This window comes from Lepidochelys olivacea (assembly GCF_965140295.1).
Source record: "Lepidochelys olivacea isolate rLepOli2 genome assembly, chromosome: 26".
NCBI classification, from domain to species: Eukaryota; Metazoa; Chordata; order Testudines; family Cheloniidae; genus Lepidochelys; species Lepidochelys olivacea.
In genome coordinates this window covers 405,508-426,865 of record NC_140436.1, presented here as the reverse complement: position 1 = coordinate 426,865, position 21,358 = coordinate 405,508, and the positions used below count along the sequence as shown (strand labels likewise).

The following is a 21,358-nucleotide window of genomic DNA, read 5'->3' as shown; positions in this document are numbered from 1 at the left end:
TCCCTGCATGCACTCCCCGCCACACCTGTCCCTGCACATGCCCCACCAGCCACACACCTGTCTCTGCACGTGCCCCCCCCAGCCACATGTGCCCCCCTGCATGCATGTCCCACCACACCTGTCCCTGCATCCCCCCCCCCCCCCGCCCCATACATCTGTCCCTGCATGCACAGTCATGCGTGCACACATGCAAATATGCCCTTCCCCTGCCCAGGCAGCAGGCAGGAAAACGATTAACAAACAGCACCAACTGGGAAGCTGGTTCCCATCTCCCTCCCTTGAGTCGGTGCTGTTCAATCCAGCCAGACACCTGCTGTGTGTGCGAACGGGGCTCTGTGCCCAGGTGCCCACATGGCCAAAGCCATGGGCTATTCCCCACTGTTCTGTGACGGGGCTGGGGGCTGGGGGGCAAAGGTCACAGGCAGCCACAGTGAAAGCAGCCAGTGCACCTGGGTGTGCCTCCGGGTGGCCCTCCCACAAGGGGCAGCACTCAGCTCTGGCAAGGCAGCAAGTGACACGAGAAGCAGGGGTGGTGATGTCATTCCCTGCACAGGGCTGGTGCTGTCCGCCTGTGTCCCACCAGGATATTGAGCCTCCAGGCCTCGGCACATCCCCAGAGGTTGCCACTGCTGGGTCCCACCTTCAAGGGGACAGCCCTGTGCTGGGGCAGCAGACCTGAATCTTTTACTGCCCTGGGCACCTTTCTGTTTGCAGCTCTCCCTCCCTCCCACCCTGGTGAGCAGGGAAGGCAGTGGTGTGCGTTCATGGCAGGACACGGACTTGACCACCAGATCTGCAGCCTTGTTACCCCTCCCTCCATTAGCCTGGGCAATGGGGACCCCAGGGAGGGAGCTGCTGTCTGGCCAGGACACCCCTGGCCCCCCGCAGAAAAGCAGAGACAAGGCCCAGCTCTTGTTGGTTTCTTTATTAAGTTGTAGTCTGGTAGCTGTGTACAGGGAGAATGGTCTATACATCAGCGGCTAAGATGGGGGCAGGGAGAGCCAAAAGGCTCGTCGTCATAACAGTAAAAAAAGGAAATAAAATTATTTTAAAACTTCTAAAAAGCGTCTAGTGCGCAGCCTGCAGCATTCTCTAGGTGTCATGTCGTGCGCGTCCCTGCCCCTACCAGCTCCTACTAGCAATCAGAGCGCGAAGCAACGGCTCCCGCGGGGCCGGCACAGTGCAGTGGAGCATTCCCTACGGAGTATAGAGGCCAAAGCAGGGGGCCGCACTAGACTCTGCGGAGATGCTATCAAAGTCAGCCATTCTAGGGACATTATGTTACAGAGCGGAGGGTTGTGGATGGACGGTCTGTACCCTACGTGGTTTGCAGTGGTGCCGCTTTGCTCTCCGAGGAGAAGGCTGGCCTAGTCGCGCCTCTGCATCTACTCCACCTCCTCAGCCTGCCGGGGAGCAGAGGGCTTTGCAACGAGACCTGCCCCCCAGCCAAGGCCTGCTGAGCATGGCGGCTGCAGCCTGGCTTCAGTGGCGGGCTTGGCCTGGGCGTTGCCACCGGGAAACATGTCAGCCCCTTTGAGATGGGGCCATGGCGACGTCCTGGGGAAAGCACAAGTCCAGTTGTTTCTGCCTGGCTCCTTCCTGCACCCTTAAGGGAGGTGAGGGACGTGGCAGCCAGCACCCCCTTCCTGCAACCAGCCCGCCTGGGGTCACATGTCACATGGCCCAGGTAGCTCCCCCCCCACCCCCCACCCGGCCTCCTGCCAGGACAGAGCTGTTGGCAGGAACAGCTGAGCCAAGGGGCCAGCCTGGGGCAGAGCTCTGCTGTCCCCAGTTAAAGCTCCCGGGGCTGGGACGCCAGGGCGCAGCGTGACCCTCTCTGTTCTGGCCGGGCTGCAGCAGTAGGGTTTGTGGTGCCGACGCAGTGCAAGAGCCTGGGAGAGCTGCTCTGACGCGCCTCCTTTGCCCTGGGCACTGGGGGTTGGTCCTGGAAGGGTCAGGGGACATTGGGGCTGTGCTGATTTTGGCCTTTCAGAGAGGCCGAGGGACCCTGGAGGGCCTCACAAATGGTGCAGAGGACAGGGGTGCAAACCCCACTGCTGTTTCCTTGCATCTCTCCTGAGCAGCCATTGTGCTGGGTAGAGCCAAGCATGGGCTGAGGCAGGTGCTGGGCTGTGCCAGTCCTCACCACCTGCCCGTCCCGTGCTAGGGCAGTAGGGCCCGGTGGGAGGCTCTCAGCTCTGCCCTATCTGTAACCAAAGGGGGCAGGGGCTGGCACAGGTGTCCCAGCCCCCTGCCTGGCCCCGTGTGGGTGTCAGGAAATGAACAAGGCCAAGGGGAGTAAAAGCGCCAGGCTTACACTGGGAGGTTCGGCTCTGTCGCCCTCTGACACCACCAGCTTCCCAGCTGCACTGGCCGGAGCTCCTCCCTGGCGGGGGCTGATGAGCCATCCCTGTCCTACAGCCGGCGAGGTATGCGGGCACGGAGCGGGCAGTGCTCTGCACACCGCTGAGTGCCCTCGGGCGTTGCATAGTATTTATTTGTTCATATACACAAGGCTGAGTACTGTACAGTTTACACTTTCAACACAAGCGAGGAGCTCAGTGCTGCTGGGAGCCACACGCTCACACTGGGGGAAACTCCTGGAGAAACAGGGGCAAGGCAGCCACAATCCAGTCCCTGCCCTTGCTGGGGCTGCTCCCTCGAGAGCTGCAGTTCTGCCCTCCTCCCACCGCCCCCTTAGGCTCTGACATCCTCCCCTCCCGACACACTCCTTGGAAGGGGATGAAGCAGCAAAATCCAGCCAGGAGACAGCATGAGGGATAGGTGGGAGCCGACGCCCCCACCCTGGGCAGCCCTTCATAGCCGCAGCCTCCTGTCCGGAGTCAGGGTGTGCGCAGCAGAGTCACGTCCCTGCCAGAGAAACGCTGCCCCGGGTGCTGCTGGCTCCTGGGGTCCCCGTCCGTAGTCATGCGTTGGCAGTCGGTCAATCATGCGAATAGGACGGGAAGTAAGTCTCTTACAGAAATCATGCCATTAGCCTAGAGCAACGCGTACAGCCAGCCCTGCTCCCGTCGCCTGTCCGCTTTCGCCTCTCCTTGCGGGGCTGGCCGCACGTGGCTGCAGTCAGTGGTTCGGGGTGGAGGTGAGATCCTGAAGGACAGAGAAGATGGAGCTTGGGTTACAAACAGCGGCCTGCTGGCTCCCCCGCAGGGCAGCAGGCCAGAGCTGGGGGCATGACCCGACGCTCCACTTACAGGCATGGCTACTGGACCAGAGGACAGCAGCTCCCAGGCACTGGCTGATGCTGGGGGCAGGGACAAAGGTAGGAGGCAGCTGGGAAAGCAGAAGCCCTGGTGCTGGATGTGAGACCCTCTGGCACCCAACGCTGCAGCACCCAGCAAAGGGCGAGATGCTGGCTGAAACCAGCCCCTGTCTGTTCATTGCCAAGGGTCTGGAGTGAGGAGGGTGCTGGAGCCGCAGCTGTGAACAGCGGGAGTCAGCTGCCTGCTCAGAGGGAACAGGCCCCGGCAATGGCTGTCTGCATTGGAGATGTGCTCAGCCGGGGCGGCCGTGTGGGGGATGCAGAGGCGTGAGGCAGAACGCATGGACTGGGGGTTACTGCCCTGTGGTGGTCTGGGAGGGGAGGTGGTCCCTGGGCAGGGTGTGATGACGAATGCACAGGGGGGTGAGTGTCCCCCACCCCGTCACCAGAGGTTTAACTGTTACTTGCAGCCTTGTGCAGGGGCCAGATGGGCTCTCTCAGGTTATTTCCCTGCCACGCCCGCCCACGAGCGCTCTGTGCAGGAACATACACCCCACCGCAAAGCCACCACTGCAGCCACCAGCCCTTGCCTCTCAGCCCGTGCTGTTCCAGGGAAAGAACCCAGGTGTCCTGCGCTGCAATGCAGGCCGCACAGCTGGCTGGGCCAGACTTGCAGCTCGCAGAGCACGGGTGAGGGAGCAGGGAGGCCCCACCCCTGGGGACAGCCAGCCCCAGGACCCCCTCCCCAGAACACTGCAGAGAAATGAGCTAGGCTGGATACCTGTCTTCCTGCAGTACAGGCCATGCCATGCGTCTCATGCTCATGCATGCACAAACGACAGAGACCCGAGGGAGCGCCTGTCCTTGCGGGGCAGGCACCCACCCCCCCGGCTGCGCTCTAGCAGGATAGAGGCAGCCAGGAAAGGGTTCCTGCTGCAGATCAGCCCCCGGCCTCTCAGCAGGAACCGCAGCACTGCAGGGCTCCTGGGTGCAAGCACGTGAGGGACAGCAAGGCACGCCGTGTCCATGCATGCATCCAGCCATGTCCGAGGGCCAGGAAACGACCCAACACCCAGCGTCACAGTGTCGAGAGTAGGAGGCACCTGTCCTGTGGTCGCCCCATGGCCCTGGCATCCAGCTGCCAATCTGGCTCAGCCTCTGAGACCCGCGCATACGTCACTGCAGACAGGCCCTGAGCTGCCAGGAGATCCTGGTGGGACTGGAGCCTGGTACGTCCACCCCACCAGCAAAAACAACCATCTCTGTCATAGGCACGCACTGCCTGCTGCCCCATCTGCCCCTTTACCCCCCGGGCACAATGCCCTGGACACCCTGCCATGGGCATGCAGCCCTCCCCCCCCCCCATCGCTACTGCACACATACCTGCCATGGGCACACGGACCTTCCTATTCCCTCACTGCTGTCAGCTCCCTACACTCCACCCTGGGCACATGGCCCCCCCAGGCCACGGGCACACTGCCTGCCCTCTCCCTCCTCCCACCACAGCTCCCCCATCCCTACCTGCAGCTGCCTGCAAGCTGTAGGTTCTCTGCTGCCCTCTGGTGCCCAGAGCCCCTCATGACCCCACCAAGAAGGCCCTGCATGGCATGTTAGCAGCACTGCCAGGCAGCAATGCCCAAGGGGTGCTGCGGGTGAACGCGGCTTATGTGGCAGGTGGAGGCGGCTGTGAGTTATGGGTGCCATGAGCAGGGGCTGGCCTCCCCCAGGTGCAATGTGCAGCTCCCTGCAGCACCCAGTCGCTGAGAGGGCGTTTGATGTGAGGAGGCGCCGCCGTGGGTCAGCCCCATGCTCCAGGGCACTTGGCACCTCATTCCAGGAAACCCAACCCCAGACCCAGGCTCCAGGACAAGCTCTGGGGCACAGCTGACAGCGCAGGGACTGCCTGACAGGCTGGAATGTCAGCAACCTGTCACTGGGGCAGCATTCAGGGGCTATTTATAGCAGCGGCACTGGGGCCTCTGCAAGGGGCAAGGTGAGCACGCAGAGAAATGGGGAATGGGGCAGCTGCACTAGGGAATGGGGTCCAGGGCAAAGCTCAGCCCAAGAGCTGGCAGGGAAGGACTGTGCCAAGGGCAATCTTCACAGCACTGCATGCTGTAGCTACTGGTTACAATCCCCTGGAATGCTGTCACTGTGGTAACACCATCGTGGCCACCATGGTACACTGTAACCTGGAGTAACAGTGCCCTTGGCTGTCGGTATTGTGATGACACCATCGCAGCCCCCACAGTACACTGTAACCCACAGTAACAATCCTCCTGGCTGTCATAACCGTGGTGACAGCCTGACACCCTCCTCCCCTAGAATGCCATGTGAGCCAGACAGATAGGTGCTACAATGGCAGGCTCCCCGGCATGCAGTGTGCAGAGAAGCCAGCCCCCTTCCCCAGGAGCAGCATGGGGCTCGCAGGCTTGGCAGCAGTGGCGAAGAGGCAGCCAGCGCTGGGCTTGTTCTCCAGCATGCCCTAATGGAGCAACCGAGTCTCCCCTCTGGGCAGGGGGAGCGCAAGTGGCTGGGTGGGCTCCTCACAGGGCACACAGCACAGAGAGCTGGATCTGTAGTCAGAACAAAGGTGGCATTACCTCGGAAGAGGCCCTGGGAGGGGTCACTGCTTTTCCCTTTTCAGGCTGGCTCGTTTCACTATGTAAGCCCCCATCCTGCCCCCGATCAGCTCCGATTCTGGGATGTGCCCTTGCGCCTCCTCCTGGGGAGAGCAGCAGAGAGAGGAAGCAGGAGGCGTCACACAGACAGACAGACACAGAGAGGACAAGGAGGAGGACGGGAGAGCCGGCAGGCAAGGAGAAGGCTGCAGCGAGGGGGGAAGCATGGCCCCTCACAGCCCCAGAGGTACAGCAGAAGAAGAGCACAGGGAAGGAGAGGAGGCCAGGGAGGATCCAGCCAGAGCCCTCTAGGAGCCCTGCCTGGCCGGGCGCATGGCTGTGCTGCCCAGAGCTGGCGAAGGGCCAGGAGAGGAGCAGGCTCTGTACCTTGCTGCCCAGACTGTCCTGATGCAGGATGGCATATTTCATAAAGTGATCTGCCTCAGCTTCCAGCTCCTGGGGCTCCTGCAGAGAGCCCTGAAGAATCACCTCCTTCTCCTCATCGCCTGCGCTGATCCGCCGCACCACCTTCCGGATGATCTGCAGAGAGTGGGCATTAGAGCTGCCTGCCACCGGCCAGGCTAGGCCCCACACACCCCCAGGGACTCAGCCACACCACCCCTCCAGTCCTACTCCCGCTCGGCCCTGCCCTGCCATCGGCACCCCAAGCTGGGGCATGCTGCTCCCCCGAGACAGAACTGGGTGAGGGATGTTTCCAGGGAAGGCCCCAGAATATCCAGCCCTGGGGGCAAGGAGAGCAGGGCAGACGCTGCGCGGAGACTGGGGGGCTCTGTGTCTGGCCCGTACACACCTTCTTGGTGACGATGTTGCCTTGCTCGTCAGTGAATTGCTCCTCGGTCACCTGCTCCCCCGGAATATCCTGAACCTGATTGCCCTGCAGCACCAGGGAGAGAACAGAGTGAGGCAGTGAGGGGGAGGGCAGGGAGCCAAAGCCCCACAGGCAGTCCCTTGTGTTCACTTCAGGGCACCAAGTGGGGCAAAAGCCCCAGCCCCTGCATAAGTGACACCAAATCCGACTTCCCCGTTGACTGCCAACTCCATGTGCCAACCCCCTGCACCACACCACGCCAGCTCCTAGCCCTGCCAGACCCCTCACTGGGAAGCAGCATTGCTGGAAGCGCAGGGGCAGGGCCAGCACCAGGGCACACGAGTGCTACACTCCGGGCATGCAGGAACGAGCCAGGCTCAGAGCCCTGAGCTGGAACAGGAGGTGACGAGCAGGCTGGCTCTGCATGGCTCCCCTGGGGCCAGCGACAGCCCCACAGGCAAGGCAGTGCCTGATGCCTCAGGGCTCCCACTCCCCGCTTGTGTTACCTTCACAAGGACGCGCCGACGGACCACCCTGGTGGAGATGGACTCCTCATCGTCCGTCAGCCCCTCGCTCTCACCCAGCTCCTTGTCCAGCTCCTGGTGGACGTGCTTGAGCAGGAAGCGTACGGAGCCCTTGACAATGTGCAGGACATTCTGGCAGCTGACCAGGAAGAAGCCCAGCAGCACCAGGGTGATCAGCAGCTGGGTCAGGAAGGCCAACATGGTGCGTCTGCTAGGGCCACAAGCGCATGGCCACTTGCCGAGCCCAGCGCCTAGATCCTGGCCATGGCGTCGCTCTGCAGTGGGGCGTGCGCGCTGCCTCTGGCTCGGCTGCCCCCTGCTCTGTGCGCAGCCTGGGGTAATTGTAGCTCCTGCATACCAGCCGGCTGCACCACTTGCCGGGCAGGCAGGTGGGTTTGTCCTCTGCACTCGGAGCTCTGTCAAAGTCATCTGGCCTCAGACTGACAGCTGCGGCCCCTCCCCCCAGGCAGAGGGGAGCTGCCCCCCCGCAGTGTCTCTGTGGCGGGCTGCGGACGGGGCAGGAGGGTAGCGTGGGCGATATGAGCCAGGACTCATAGTCTCACCCACAGCAGACTTGTGAGGAGTGTGGAGAAGTCACGCAGCCCCTCAGTGACTCCAGCCAAGGGGCTGCAAAAGCCGGCCAGCCCCCAGCATCGCTGCATTCACCGCAGGGCTCTTCCTCCCCGTCCCCCACCCTGGGGGTCCTGGGAAGTGCTCTGGGAGGATTGGTCCAGGGCGCCCCGCAGCACCCCAGGGCCTGCTACGCCATGCCCACCCTGCTCCATGTGCCATCCTGCACTAGCCCTTCCCTGGCCCTGCCCAGCTCTGCCTGGCCATGGCAGGATTCCCAAAATCCCAGCCCTGCCCCTGGCCATCCGGGCCAGCTCTATTTCTGGACTCTCCATGCCTGGTGCTGGCGACCCGAAGAGGGCAGGCGCCCTGGGAGCTACCCAATTAGGAAGCATGCAGGTGGCTGTCTGGGTTATAAATGAAGAACAGAGGCAGAGGCTCATATGTGAAATCAAACCCCTGGGCCTAGTGCAAGCCAGGCTATTCTGGGCCCCTTCCCCCGCAGGAGCCCGGGCAGGGAGGCTGGCAGGGGGCAGTGCCCGGAGCTGGGGGCAGGGCAGCAGAAGGCACGTGCCCAGCACTCTGTGCCAAAGCATGGGGTATTCTGCTGAGGGACCCCAGCTGCTGGGCGGGGGGCAGGGGTGGGCAGGTCACCAGGCTCTGGTGCCTCTGCTCAAGAAGCGGAGGCTCCCAGGCCAGGCTCTTCAGATAGGGCAGCCTGGCATTCACTCCTGTGTGCGCTCTGGCCCCGGCAAGGGTGCCATGGGCCTCACGCACAGCGAGGGGGCTCCAACCAGTGGCTCCACTGCAATGCACAGCCCCCGGGGACCGGCTCTCGCTGTCACCCTCGTACCCTCGTTTGCCTGAAGAAGCTGCTATCCGCCTCCTCCAGCCATTGGCTGTAGTCCTGGCTCCTCGTGTGCTGGGGCTGCCAGCCGCTCTCCTCAGGGGGGTCGATTCGCAGACGCTCGGGCAGGGGCCCCAGAACCTGCTCCTGGCCCCTCCCCTGGGGGGCTGCCCCGGGGGCTGCTCTGGGCAGCAGACGTGGGCTTCTGGGAACCCCCTCCTGCCAGGAGCCCTCAGGCAGGTCCTGCAGGCAGGAGACAAAGGAGCCTTCTGCATTCCAGTCCCTCAGCCTGGGCAGCAGAGAGAGGAACAAGGACAGAGAGAGACACGGTCAGTTTCTACCCTCTGGCATGCTGCCCCCTGTGTGGGCCCAGCCTCGTTCTCCTGCCCACACACAGGCTGTCGGCCCCACTGACCGGCCTTTGCACTCGGAGCCCCCCTTTGTAACGTGGATCCCGAACTAGCCCCACACCCCACCCCAGCCACGGAGCAACAGAACGCCCTCCAGAGACACCCACGGGCGGCCTGGCCCTGTCTGGGCACAGCAGTAGGCTGATGGCACAAGGAGCGGGTGAGGAAGGGGAGGGAGCTGGCCTAGAGGCCAGCCAGGCCCTTCGTGCTCGCCCTGCCCCAGGCACTATGGCAAGGAGCGGCAGGGACTGCCAGGCAGCCCTCAGCCCCAGCAGAGTACCTTCATCGGGAGCTCAGCTCCCTGCCAACGAGAGCACCATGGCCATCCCCGAGCCTGGAGTTGGGCTGGCACCCCAGGTGGTTGCTGAGGGATTCCCCAAAGCCGTGGGAAGCTCCCTGGCCGATCCAATCCTTCCCTGGCCAAGCGTGGCTCTGCCCTGTGGCGTGGACACCCCAGGGGTCCCTCGGGCTGCCCTGTCCAGCTCCAAGCAGCCTGGCCAGGAAGCATTACCTGCCCGTGCTCCTCTCCATGACCCGGCTCACAGTTGGCGACTCCAGGATCCCGACCTGCACCCTCTGCTGGCCTGAAACAAAAGAGACTTCATCCTCTGAGACCTGCTCCCCCGCCAGCCCAGCCTGGCGCTCACACGCTGGCAGCTTCACCTCGGACCTCTGACCTTCCTCCTGCTCCAGCAGGTCAATAAGGCCATTCATGGCATCTGAATCCACTGTGTCGTCCTCAGCCAGATCCAGCGAGCCCAGGTGGTCCAGGCCGTGCACATCATCCAGCAGCTGCCCCGGGAAGCGGCCTTCACTCATGGCGTCCGAGTCCTCAGCCTTGCTGCACTCCAGAGAGGAGTCTTCAGCAGTCACCAGCGAGGGGGTGAGCCCCGAGGACCACACCTGCATGTCGGACAGCTCCAGCAGGGCGTCCTGCTCGGTGGGGGCCATGGGGATGGCATCCAGGATGGCCACCTCGTTCCAGTACTGGTCTGCACGCAGCGGGGACGGCAGCGTGTACTGCAGGGAGGCAGGGGAGAGGAGCTCATCCTGCAGCGAAGTGTAACCTACAGGGGCAGACAGAGGCAACAGCTCCAGCAGCCTTTCTGTGCAGACACGGAGAGGATGGGACAGGCCCACACTGTCCCCATCCCCTGGGCAGCGCTGCGTTCCCTGCATCCCCCCAGCCCCCTGCTAGCCCTGCCCTGGGCTCCCCTGCCCCACAGCTCTGTCGGTGCCCCCCAGCCCCCTGCTAGCCTGCCTGGCCTCCCCTCCACAGCTCTGCCGGTGCCCCCCAGCCCCCTGCTAGCCTTCCTGGCCTCCCCTCCCCTCTACAGCTCTGCCGGTGCCCCCCAGCCCCCTGCTATCCCCACCCCAGGCTCCCCTGCCCCACAGCTCTGCCGATGCCCCTCAGCCCCCTGCTAGCCCTGCCCTGGGCTCCCCGCCCACAGCTCTGCCTGTGCCCCCCAGCTCCCTGCTAGCCCTGCCTGGGCTCCCTCCCTGCCTCTGCTGAGATCTCTCAATTCTAACCCACAGTGCCCCTGTCATAAATATAAAGGGAAGGGTAAACACCTTTAAAATCCCTCCTGGCCAGAGGAAAAACCCTTTCACCTGTAAAGGGTTAAGAAGCTAGGATAACCTCACTGGCACCTGACCAAAATGACCAATGAGGAGACAAGATACTTTCAAAGCTGGAGGGGGGGGCAAAGGGTGTGGGTCTGTCTGTGTGATGCTTTTGCTGGGGACAGAACAGGAATGGAGTCTTAGAACTTAGTAAGTAATCTAGCTAGATATGCGTTAGATTCTGATTTCTTTAAATGGCTGGTAAAATAAGCTGTGCTGAATGGAATGGATATTCCTGTTTTTGTGTCTTTTTGTAACTTAAGGTTTTGCCTAGAGGGATTCTCTATGTTTTGAATCTGATTACCCTGTAAGGGATTTACCATCCTGTTTACAGAGGTGATTCTTTTTTACTTTTTCTTCTATTAAAATTCTTCTTTTAAGAAACTGATTCCTTCTTTTCATTGTTCTTAAGATCCAAGGGTTTGGGACTGTGGTCACCTATGCAAATTGGTGAGGATTTTTATCAAACCTTCCCCAGAAAAAAGGGGGTAAGATTTGGGAGGATTTTGGGGGGAAAGACATTTCCAAACGAACTCTTTCCTAATAATAATAATACCGGTGTTAGACATTTGGTGGTGGCAGCGAAAGTCCAAGGGCAAAGGGTAAAATAGTTTGTACCTTAGGGAAGTTTTAACCTAGGCTGGTAAAAGTAAGCTTAGGAGGTTTTCATGCAGGTCCCCACATCTGTACCTTAGAGTTCAGAGTGGGGAAGGAACCCTGACAGGTGAAAGGGTTTTTCCTCTGGCCAGGAGGGATTTTAAAGGTGTTTACCCTTCCCTTTATATTTATGACAGCCCCCTTGCCAGTCTTGTGCCTCCAGGCTCAACTCCGGTCTGGCTCTGGGAGAGACGGTACAGGATTCCCTTGGACTGCAGCTCCCAAGCAGAATGGGGCAGAATCAGGAGGGTGGGGGCTTCAGGAGCCCCTCAGATCAGGGCTGGCTGGTTTGTGGGCTGCGGGCAGAGCTAGCCAGCCAGGCCCCTCCTGCCCTATAGGCGCAGCGCAGTGCTAAGGGGTGGAGGCATGGAGGAGGCTGGGTGCACAGGGACCCAACACCCCGGCAGCAGCTGCTCATTTCCCGAGCCACCTGCTGAGCCCCAGGTGGGCATTAAAATGGAGATGCAGCTGGGCAGCAGTGGGACATGCATGGGCCATGGCCAGAGACCCTACAGGCATTGGAGGGCTCTGGATATCTCTCCTACCCAACAGCCCTGACGGGCATGGGGCGCTGCATGTCCTGGGGACACTTGGGGGCAGGGTAGGGGCATCCCAGTAGCACCTGTGGTGGGCAGGGAGGGGGGCATCCTGGTGGCACCCCTGCTGCCATTTGCACACCCATGGAGAGCACGTCGCGGATATTTCCACAGGGACCTGTGCCCTGGTGCTGTGGCTACACCAACACTTTGCCCTGTAACCAAACCGGCTCACATCCGTGCTGTTTGCACACACAGCCCTGGGGCTCCGGCCCGAAGGGCCCCGTCCCGGTCGCTCTGTGGCTGCGAGTGCTGCCAGGTCCTTGCACCTTGTGGCTGACTGCCCAGGGCAGCTGAAGAGGCAGAGGCAGGAGTGCCAGCCACCACGGCCCTGCACATCATGCCACCTCAGCCTGTTCATGCCCTGCTCTCCCCAGGTGCCAGGGACCCTGGCTCTGATCTGAACATGTGTCTGCAGCATAGAGACGTCTTTACCCTGCAGCAGGGCACTCACCAGCACTAGCCAAGACTTGCCCAATGCTGGGCACACCCTGACCAGACCTCCAGAGCCACAGAATCCCCACTGGTCAGCTCTAGCCCAACTCAGGGTCGCTCCCTACAGATTGGCCAGTCTGCAATGGCTCTGGCCTTGGGGCTGCCCCATTCCCATCTCACAGCTCCCCTGAGCCACGCCAACCTCCTCTCCCCCAACGTCAGCACCCGGAGAACGTGCCACCTGCCTCCTCAGCCTGCACAGCCCCTGCGATTCTGCTGCCCACACAAACCCTGGGGGGTCTGCTGGCTAGGCCCAGAGCCAGTGCTGCCCAGGTCTCTGCCTCTGAGGGCTCTGCCACGCTGGCAGCTCACTGCTAACTGAGACACAGTGGTTCCTGGGTGTCCAGCAACACTTCCTTGCAGGGGGCACGACTCCCTACGAGGGGCGTTCGGTTATTAACCCTTCTGTGCCATGGGCTCAGTGCTGGGCACAGGCCATCACCCTCTGGGCTGGGCACAGAGTGAGTTAGGGCCAGGCCTGGCACAGCACAGCAGCACCCGGGGTTCTTCGCCGGCCAGGTGGCTTTGCTCGCCCGGCTCCCACTCAGAGACACTGTTCTCTGTGCTGGGGGTGCTGTGCGGAGCAGGCCCTGGGGCATTGCTGGGGGAAGCCCACAGAGGGCCAAGCGGATGCACACAGCCATGAGGTGTTGGCAGTGCCTTGGTGCCATGCACGCGCCCGAGCAGGACGGCCGCTCTCCCAGGGCTCAGCTGAGGTGGAGACAGTGGAGACAGGCAGTGGAGGAGGAGGAGAGAACAAGAGGTCAAGAGGAGGTCAGAGGAGAAAGGTTGACGCAGCCTGCACCCGGCAGCCCTGAATGGCATGTGTGAGAAACAGAACAAAGGGGAGAGCATTCAGCATGCAGAGCTCACAGCCACTCCCCCAGGCAAGGCACAAGGGCCCAAAGGGACTCCTGCTGCCAAGGCTGGCACCCGACCACACACCCCTGCCTGGGCCCAAAGGGACACGGGACCACTACGCTCACTGCAGGCACCTGACCACGCCCCCGGCACCCAGCCCTCCGCGCCTGGACACCCCAGGCTGTCTGATTACAAGCTGCTGCCCCGCCCAGGGTTGTCACAGGCTACAAGGGAAGTTGCGTGAGCCCGGCTTGCAGCAGAAGGCAGGCAGAGGGCAGAGACCTGTCAGCTGGGTGGGACGGGTGGGGCCGGCAGGGCAGTCTGCTCACTAGTAACACGCTGCAACCCGGGCTGAGCCTGAAGAGCTGTGCAACCTCGCGGCTGAGGGGCCAGGGAGGTTGGGCGCGCAGGCTAGAGAGCTGGGGTCAGGCCTTGCAGGGTGCAGCACATCTACACTGGAGTTGGAGGGGTCGTTTCCAGCACGGGCAGACGTATGGGCACATTAAAAGGAGCCATGTGGCGGCTGCAGCCTGGGCAGCGGGAGCGGCTATTCCGAGAGCCTGGTTGGGGCTGGCCTTGGGGCGCTGAGTTCCTTGCAGCTGCACTTCCCCCAAAGCGCTGGCTTGGGCACGCCCACCCCCACTGCCGACGTCCCCTGCGACCGCACTGCTGGCTTCAGACCGTGCAGACGCAGTGGTGCAGACTTCGGTATGGGCTAAAACCCAGCTATGGACCTAGGGTGCCCAGTTTGGACAGCTCACGCTGTCGCATTGACACCGCTTTCTTAGCTGTGCTGGGGCAGGTATGTCTACCTGTGTCGCACTCACACCTGGCCACAGCATAGAGCCATGCAGGCCGGGCCCTTGGTTTGAGGCTGCTTTCTCTGCCCACAGTCAGCTAGTCTGTGGGCAGCCCAGACAGGCTCAACGTCCTGCCCCAGGCCCCCCAGCCTTTATGTCAGTGGGAACTCGGATTTTCTCCGCATGGCTGGAGCAGAGCAGCCTGGCAGGCCGCTGGTCTCACTGAGGTGTCTTGTCTCTGCTTGGCTGCCGTCCGTCCCCAGGGCAATGTCACGCCCGTCCTGCCGAGGGACTCACGGCTCAGGCTCACCCGCGGGAGCATGGGGTCCCCAGTTGGTTCACAGCCGAGTGCCAGGGACTCACCATTCATCTGGGAGGGCGAGAGGGAATAGTCCTTGTCAGCGTAATGCCGGTCGCCTTTCAGGCTGCGGCTCTGCCGGCCCGAGCCCTCCAGCATGTTGACAATCTCGCTGCGGTCGATGCTCCTCAGGGCTGCATACAGATTCTCCACTGTCAGGGGGAGCAGCTGGTGTCATCAAAAGGCAGCACAGGCCCACCCCTGCCAGGCAGATCTATCCCCGCTGCCCCCACCCATGACATGCCAGCCTCACCCGCCCTCTGGAAAGAGGGCCCAGCCCGATGGACTCAGCCACCCTCAAACTGCGCTGCAAATCCCCCTGGGAACAGATACGCATGCAGACCTGTGACCCAGCGCAGGCCAGCTGTGCATGGGAGCCAACAGCGCCCAGCTGCACACGTATGAGCCAGCGTAGCATGACGTGTGCAAGGAAGCACTGCATGTCTGTGGATGGCCCAGCCTCTTTTGGGGGGAAAGACTGGATAGGATATAGTGGTCCCCTCTTCCCCAACCTACCATGTGTATCCATGCCTGTCCCGGATCCCCGGCCTGCCCTTCCTACTCACGCCTGGCCCGGCTCTGCGGCCTCGTGTGTGTGTCCACCCCATCCCTGCTCCCCGGCCTGTCCTGCCTACCCACGCCCAACTCAGCTCCCCAACCCACCTTGCCTACCCATGCCTGGCCCGGCTCCCCGGCCTGCCCTGCCTACCCTCCCCCGGCTCAGCTCCCCGGCCCACCTTGCCTATCCACCCCCCGCCTGGCATGCCTGCTAGAGCCCTGGGCTGGCGGCACAGGCCGCCTGTGGAACCCCTGGGGTGCTACCTGTGCCCTCGCCCCTGCAGAAGGTGGCAAATACCCACTCTTGGCATTCTTGCCCTCACGGCTGACCCATAGGTTGAGCAAGGCCACGCTCTGCTCCAGCAGGGAGTTGGGGTTCTCCACCCGGATCCTGTTGATATCGTCCACCCCAAACTGCAGCTCCCGGGCCAGCTCTGTAGGAAACACAGCGCATGTGTTAGGCACAGTACCAGCTCCTGTGCAGCACAGAGAGCAGGGGACAGCACCCGCTCACCAGCATCACGGGTGCGGCCACCTCTGCTCGAGACACTTCTAGGCAAGTAGCCCTGCGGATGCCACCCAGGTCCAGCTGTCCCCCACGTGTCTCCACCCACGTCCACCCAGAGCGTGTACATCCCGCCCATGCGACAGAATAATGCGGGGGGAGTAAAAGGGCAGAAGGTCCCCAGTTTAGTGTCACTGGATGTGAAACAGGGCCCGCTGGGCTCTGCCTGGCTGCCTGCAGCTGGGTCACAAACTGCTCCGACCTGGAAGGATGGTTCCTGAGCCTCCTGGTAGCCGTGGCTGTAACGTAACAAGTGATATCAGCACTGCCCCTGCTGGGTTGGGCCCCAGTCCCAAAGACCTTGCTGCCCTGCTTCAGGAAGCAGGAAAACTTGCAAAATCCTGTCCTGGCTGGCACAGAGATGGGGGGTGTGCAGGGTGCATCGGTGCATGCCTGCGTGGGTGGAAGAGGGCGGTGCACAACAGTGTACATCCATGCCACAGGGCGGTGCACAGCAGTGTGTGCATGCGAAGGTGTGTGTGCACAACCCGCAAAGGGGGTGCATGGGTACACAAGGTGGTGGGGCACTGGTGTGCATGCGTACCGAAAGGTAGTGCACAGGCGTGTGTGCATGGGAATGTGCGAGGGGACAGTGCACCGGCATGCAGAGATGTGCGAGGGGACGATGCACCGGCATGCAGAGATGTGCGAGGGGACGATGCACTGGCATGCAAAGATGTGCGAGGGGACGGTGCACCAGCATGCAGAGATGTGCGAGGGGACGGTGCACCGGCATGCAGAGATGTGCGAGGGGACGGTGCACCGGCATGCAAAGATGTGCGAGGGGACGGTGCACCGGCATGCATGCAGACTGGCTGGGACTGTACTCTCTTTCCTAGCCCCGCTGTCAGGGAGACAAAGCAGGATGTGGACCCGGTGCTCCCAGTGAACACACCCACCACCTGCTGCAGCAGCCTAGCCAGTGAGCTGCTGTTGGGGTGCACACAGATGTAGGAGGCTGCCCAAGCTCAGCCCCCAACTGCTCCACAGCCCCCAGAACAGTCCCACCGCCAGACAGGCAGCGTAAACTCGTGCCTGCTGTCGGCCCAGCTACCTGATTCGATGTCAGAGTGAGCTGGGCCGGGCAGTGCCCCGCCGGCAGCTGGGAGCAGCGTGAGCAAAGCCTGCCCTGGTGCACTGAACTGCAGAGAGCAGGGGTCCGCACCCCCTCAGTGCAGAGAGCGCCAGGCACAGACTCACCAGCCCAGCTGAGGCCCAGTTGCTCCGAGATAACAGCCATCTTCACATCAGCGTTCTCCGTGCCGCTCAGAGGCCCTAGGAGACATGAGCACGTCACAGCAGTGTCTGCTCAGGCCCTGCTCCTACTCGCAGCCCGGGTGTGGTCGCAGGCAGGGAACCCGGCCAGAACCCAGCGAAAAGGGGAGCTGCAAGCACTGCACTCCCCTCAGTGTGGGGTAAGGCAGGGCAGCCTAGCCACTGGGCCCAGCCCTTCCCTCTTGTGGCTCTTCGCAAGTACAGTGGGCTGTAGAGGGCCAGGTGTGGATAGGCAGGGCGGGCCAGGAAGCCAGGATGGACGTGGATAGGCAGGGTGGGTTGGGGGATGACTAGGCAGGGTGGGTGGGGGAGCCGCGTGGCAGGGTGGATAGGCAGGGCAGACTCGGGGCTTGGACAGGCAAGGCAGACTCGGGGGTTGGATAGGCAGGACGGGCCGGGTGCCCGGCCAGGAGTCGATACCAGGGTGGGCTGCATACCCAGAGTGTTCTCACTGAGGATGCTGTATCTCTCTCGCAGAGCCAATGGTGTCAGAGTCCTCCTTCGCTCCTCGCTGCCAGTCCCCTGGAGGAGAAGTCACCATGGGTCACCTGCCCCACAGGGAATGGAGCCATCCAGCCCCTCAGTCTGGGAGCTCCCTGGCGGGAACTGGCAAGGCCCAGGGAGCCCAGCCCACCCCAGGGGTTTGGGTTGGATCCTCCAGTAACTCCCCAGCTGCCCGGGCCCCTGGCCCAGCGCTCACTGACCTTGGTGCATGGCGGCATGGTGATGTTCAAGTGGCACAGGACATGCTGCAAGTCCTCGTACTTCATGGCCTTGCGCAGGAAGGAGAGCGAGCCACCTGCCTCCCGGCTGCTGTCCCTCACCTAGACACCACAACACAGGTGGGCAGCATGGAGCAGAGACGGGCCCGTGGCCCAGCCCGGCCCAGCCGCTCAAACCCTCAGGCGGCTGTTACCTTGACGGGGATGGCCAGCCGGTTCTCCTGGAAGGACTGGAAGTGGAAGCTGCGCTGCTGCATGGCCTTCTTGACAGGCACCAGGTTCCCCGAGAGCTCGACATGCAGGGGCATCCCCTCCAGCACCTGGGAGAGCAGGGAGGGGTCAGGCTCAGAGCTCCCTTTTCCCCTGCCCCACAGGGCCCCAGCGCGGTGGGGTGCGGGGACTCAGGCAAAACTGGGTGCAGAAACTTCAGGCATATTGTGGGGGGGATAGCTCAGCAGTTTGAGCATTGGCCTGCTAAACCCAGGGTTGGGAGTTCAATCCTTGAGGGGGCCGTTTAGGGATCTGGGGCAAAAATTGGGGATCGGTCCTGCTTTGAGCAGGGGGTTGGACTAGATGATCTCCTGAGGTCCCTTCCAACCCTGATATTCTAGGATATTCTGATATAATAGTGACGAGGAGTGATGTGGTTGTTTGGCTCACTGCCCCCCAAAATGGACCCGGCTGAGGGGTCCTGTTCTCTGTACCTACAAGCTCTGTTTGAGACTGTGTTCCTGTCATCTAATAAACCTGTTTTACTGGCTGGCTGAGAGTCACGTCTGACTGCGGAGTTGGGGGGCAGGACCCTCTGGCTGCCCCAGGACCCCGCCTGGGTGGACTCGCTGTGATTCTATGACTCCTCCCCGACATTCCTTAGCCAGGGAGCAGGCAGGACCCAGCCCCCCCAAACCCCCAGCACTGAAGCTGGGTAAGTGGGCGGGGGCCGCACAAACCAGGCCTTATTGTGCAGTGAGCAGGGGAGGGCTGGGACTCCCCGAGGGCCATCCGCGCACCAGGCGGAGGGAGGGGCGCTACCTCGATGTCCCTGCTGCGGGCCACTTCGCGGAAGTTCTCGTGGTGCTCCAGTGTCTTGTCCACCTTGTCGTCGGTCATGCAGTAGCAGCGCAGTCGCCCCTCCCGTCCATTGTTCATCTTGGCAAACACCACAAACTTGGCCATGTAGGGCACGGCCGTCAGCTCCTTGTACAGCATGGTGGCAAAATGGACGGCCTCGGCCGTGCGTGGGCAATCAGCCAGCCAGAACCTGCAGGGCATGAGCCCCAAGCTGGTCATTACGGCACAGCCGGGGGCCCCTCGAGCCTGACGCACCCAGGCCAGGCCTCCCCCAGCGCTGAGCACCAGCGGCTCTTGCTGGCTTCCCATAAACCACATCCAAAGAACAAAGATTTCAGCTATTTCGTGCCGTTCCGGGGCACCAGGCCGGCATCGCAGTGCACGGCACAGCGGGCACACCGGGCACTGGTCGGTCACAAGAGAGCGACAAAGGAAGAGAACAGAAAAATGGGGGAAACCCCATAAAATAAAATGAACTCCAACACAACCCTCCAGCATGACTGCAGGCTCTCCGCTCGCAAGCAGCCCAGAGCAGACTCGCCCTGGGGGACTGCTTGGCCCCTGCTTTTGCCCAGGGCACCCCCTGCTGGACATTGCTGTGTTCACAGAAGACAGGGCAGGCCTGCGTTTGCACGTATGTGACAGTACAAGCGTGTGAGGCTTGCAGTGGCCTAGGCACATGGGAATCTTTGTTCAGACGCCACCGGGGCTTGGTGGCCCAGGGGCTTGAGGTGCCAGAGGGGAACCCTGGGGAACACTGGCACGTTTCCCTTCAGGCAGCAAGAGCTGGCCTTGTGATCCAGGCTCTGGGCTGGGACTCAGGGGTGCTGGGTTCAGGTCCCAGCCCTGCCACAGCCTCCTCTGGGACTGCAGCTGAGTCACTGAATCACCTGCGCCTCAGCCCTGCTCTGTGACCTGGCACCTAGATGGGCTCTGGCCAAGCTCCATATGCCCCACAGCACCAGCCGGGTCATCAGCCCCCAGGCCAGACAAGGCGCCGTGCACCCGTCGCTCACCTGGCGGATACATTAGTGGTGAAGTTGGCACACTCGTTGGCATAGACCAGCTTCGTGGTTCCTGTGATATCCTCCCACTGCGCTTGGGCTGTGCCTCCTATAAGGACACAACAGGACCTGATGCACTGCCCCAGCCCGCAGAATCTGCCCCTGGCCCCTCTGCAGCTTGGGATCTGCCCCTGGCCCCACCGAGGTCCACCACCTGGCCCCCTTGCTGCTTGGAATCTGCCCCTGGCTGCTTCATCCCCTGGGATCTGCCCCGCGCTCCATCACCACCCAGGATTCACCCCCTTGTCCCCCAGGATCCTCCCCAGGCCCCTTTGCTGCCTGTGATCTACCTTGGCCCCTTCCGTCCCCTAGGCTCTGCCCCCTGGCTCCCTCATCAACTGGAATATGACCTCCCAGTGCCCCGTGATCTGCCCCCTACTCTACTGTGATCTGCCCCTCAGCACCCTTACTGCCCAGGATGCACCCTGTTTGCCTGCCCCCAGCTTCTTTAGCTCCATCCCAGCCCCTCAGCACCTTCCCCTCACCACCCCCACCAAGCGACTCCCAGAGCCGCCTGTCTGCACAGAGACCCCACTGCCCTGGAGACACCGGTTTCCATCCCCCAGCCCCCACCTAGCTGCGGAAGAGTGAACCTCATTTGCAGCAAAGCAGGGGAGCGCACAGGGAGAGGGAAGGACCCTGCGGAGCAGGGAGCAGTGCAGGATGGAAGGGGGAAGGACCCCAGGGAGCAGCGCAGAGGGGAAGGACCCCAGGGAACAGGGAGCAGCACAGGGTGGAAGGGGGAAGGACCCCAGGGAGCAGCGCAGAGGGGAAGGACCCCAGGGAACAGGGAGCAGCACAGGGTGGAAGGGGGAAGGACCCCAGGGAGCAGCGCAGAGGGGAAGGACCCCAGGGAACAGGGAGCAGCACAGGGTGGAAGGGGGAAGGACCCCAGGGAGCAGCGCAGAGGGGAAGGACCTCAGGGAACAGGGAGCAGCACAGGGTGGAAGGGGGAAGGACCCCAGGGAGCAATGCAGAGGGGAAGGGGAGGAGAAGGAGCCCTGGGGCAGGTGGGGGAGCAGTGCCAGGGGAAAGAGCCCCAGCATGGCCACCCGGCGCTGCCCTAAGGCAGTTGCAGCAGGGTGGGGCAGGTGCTCTCACCGACAACGCTGCAGAGCAGGCGCAGGCTGGTGGTGTCGCCCTCCCCGCTGTCCCGGGGATTGTCCTTCCAGGAGGGCGGGAGTGGGATGCGGAGCCCTATGGGCCGGTGGAACTTCCTGCGGCGCGGCTCCACGGTGACGATGGGACTGAAGGTCGCCTGGTTCCCCAGCAGCTTTGTCACCAGCTCATCCGGCACGGGCTGCGCCTGCGGGACAGAACAGGCAGGGCCATGAGGGCCAGCCCCCGCCCCCCCCAGGTCGGGAGCAGTCACCATCTGGCACCCCTTGCCCTGGGAGATGATGGAGTACTGCTGCCCAGCACGGCTGGTCTGGAACCAGCACGCTGCCTGGGAAGAGCCCACCTCATCTTCGTCTGCCCATCCACTCCAGGGGCAGGGACACCCGGTACCTGCCCTGCTGGCCCAGGCCCGTCCCTCTGTCCGTCTGTCCGTCCCCAGGGGCAGGGATATCTGGTACCTGCACAGCCTGCCCAGGCCCCATCCCTCTGTCTGTCTGTCTGTCCCCAGGGGCAGGGACACCCGGTACCTGCACTGCTGGCATAGACCCCGTCCCTCTGTCCGTCTGTCTG

General features: G+C 62.5%; 1 protein-coding gene across 5 annotated transcripts in view; it reads right to left on the bottom strand.

Annotated features, from left to right (window-relative positions):
• Positions 1–910: 910 nt before the first annotated feature.
• Positions 911–21,358, bottom strand: part of ANK1 (ankyrin 1) — a 129,714-nt gene continuing 109,266 nt past the window's right edge. For 4 of the 5 annotated variants that reach the window (XM_084615183.1, XM_084615180.1, XM_084615181.1 and 1 more), the window contains exons 30-44: positions 20,771–20,975; positions 19,622–19,718; positions 18,567–18,795; positions 17,729–17,854; positions 17,517–17,636; positions 17,250–17,334; positions 16,738–16,812; positions 15,275–15,406; positions 14,420–14,566; positions 9,536–10,091; positions 8,621–8,903; positions 6,656–6,739; positions 6,232–6,384; positions 5,827–5,948; positions 911–3,111 (exon numbers count right to left, since the gene is read on the bottom strand). In XM_084615183.1, coding sequence (XP_084471309.1) covers positions 5,850–5,948; positions 6,232–6,384; positions 6,656–6,739; positions 8,621–8,903; positions 9,536–10,091; positions 14,420–14,566; positions 15,275–15,406; positions 16,738–16,812; positions 17,250–17,334; positions 17,517–17,636; positions 17,729–17,854; positions 18,567–18,795; positions 19,622–19,718; positions 20,771–20,975 — 2,391 coding nt within the window. In that variant the 3' untranslated portion in view covers positions 911–3,111; positions 5,827–5,849. The remainder of the gene's footprint in view (positions 3,112–5,826; positions 5,949–6,231; positions 6,385–6,655; positions 6,740–8,620; positions 8,904–9,535; positions 10,092–14,419; positions 14,567–15,274; positions 15,407–16,737; positions 16,813–17,249; positions 17,335–17,516; positions 17,637–17,728; positions 17,855–18,566; positions 18,796–19,621; positions 19,719–20,770; positions 20,976–21,358) is intronic. The other variant, XM_084615182.1, reaches the window with a different exon arrangement.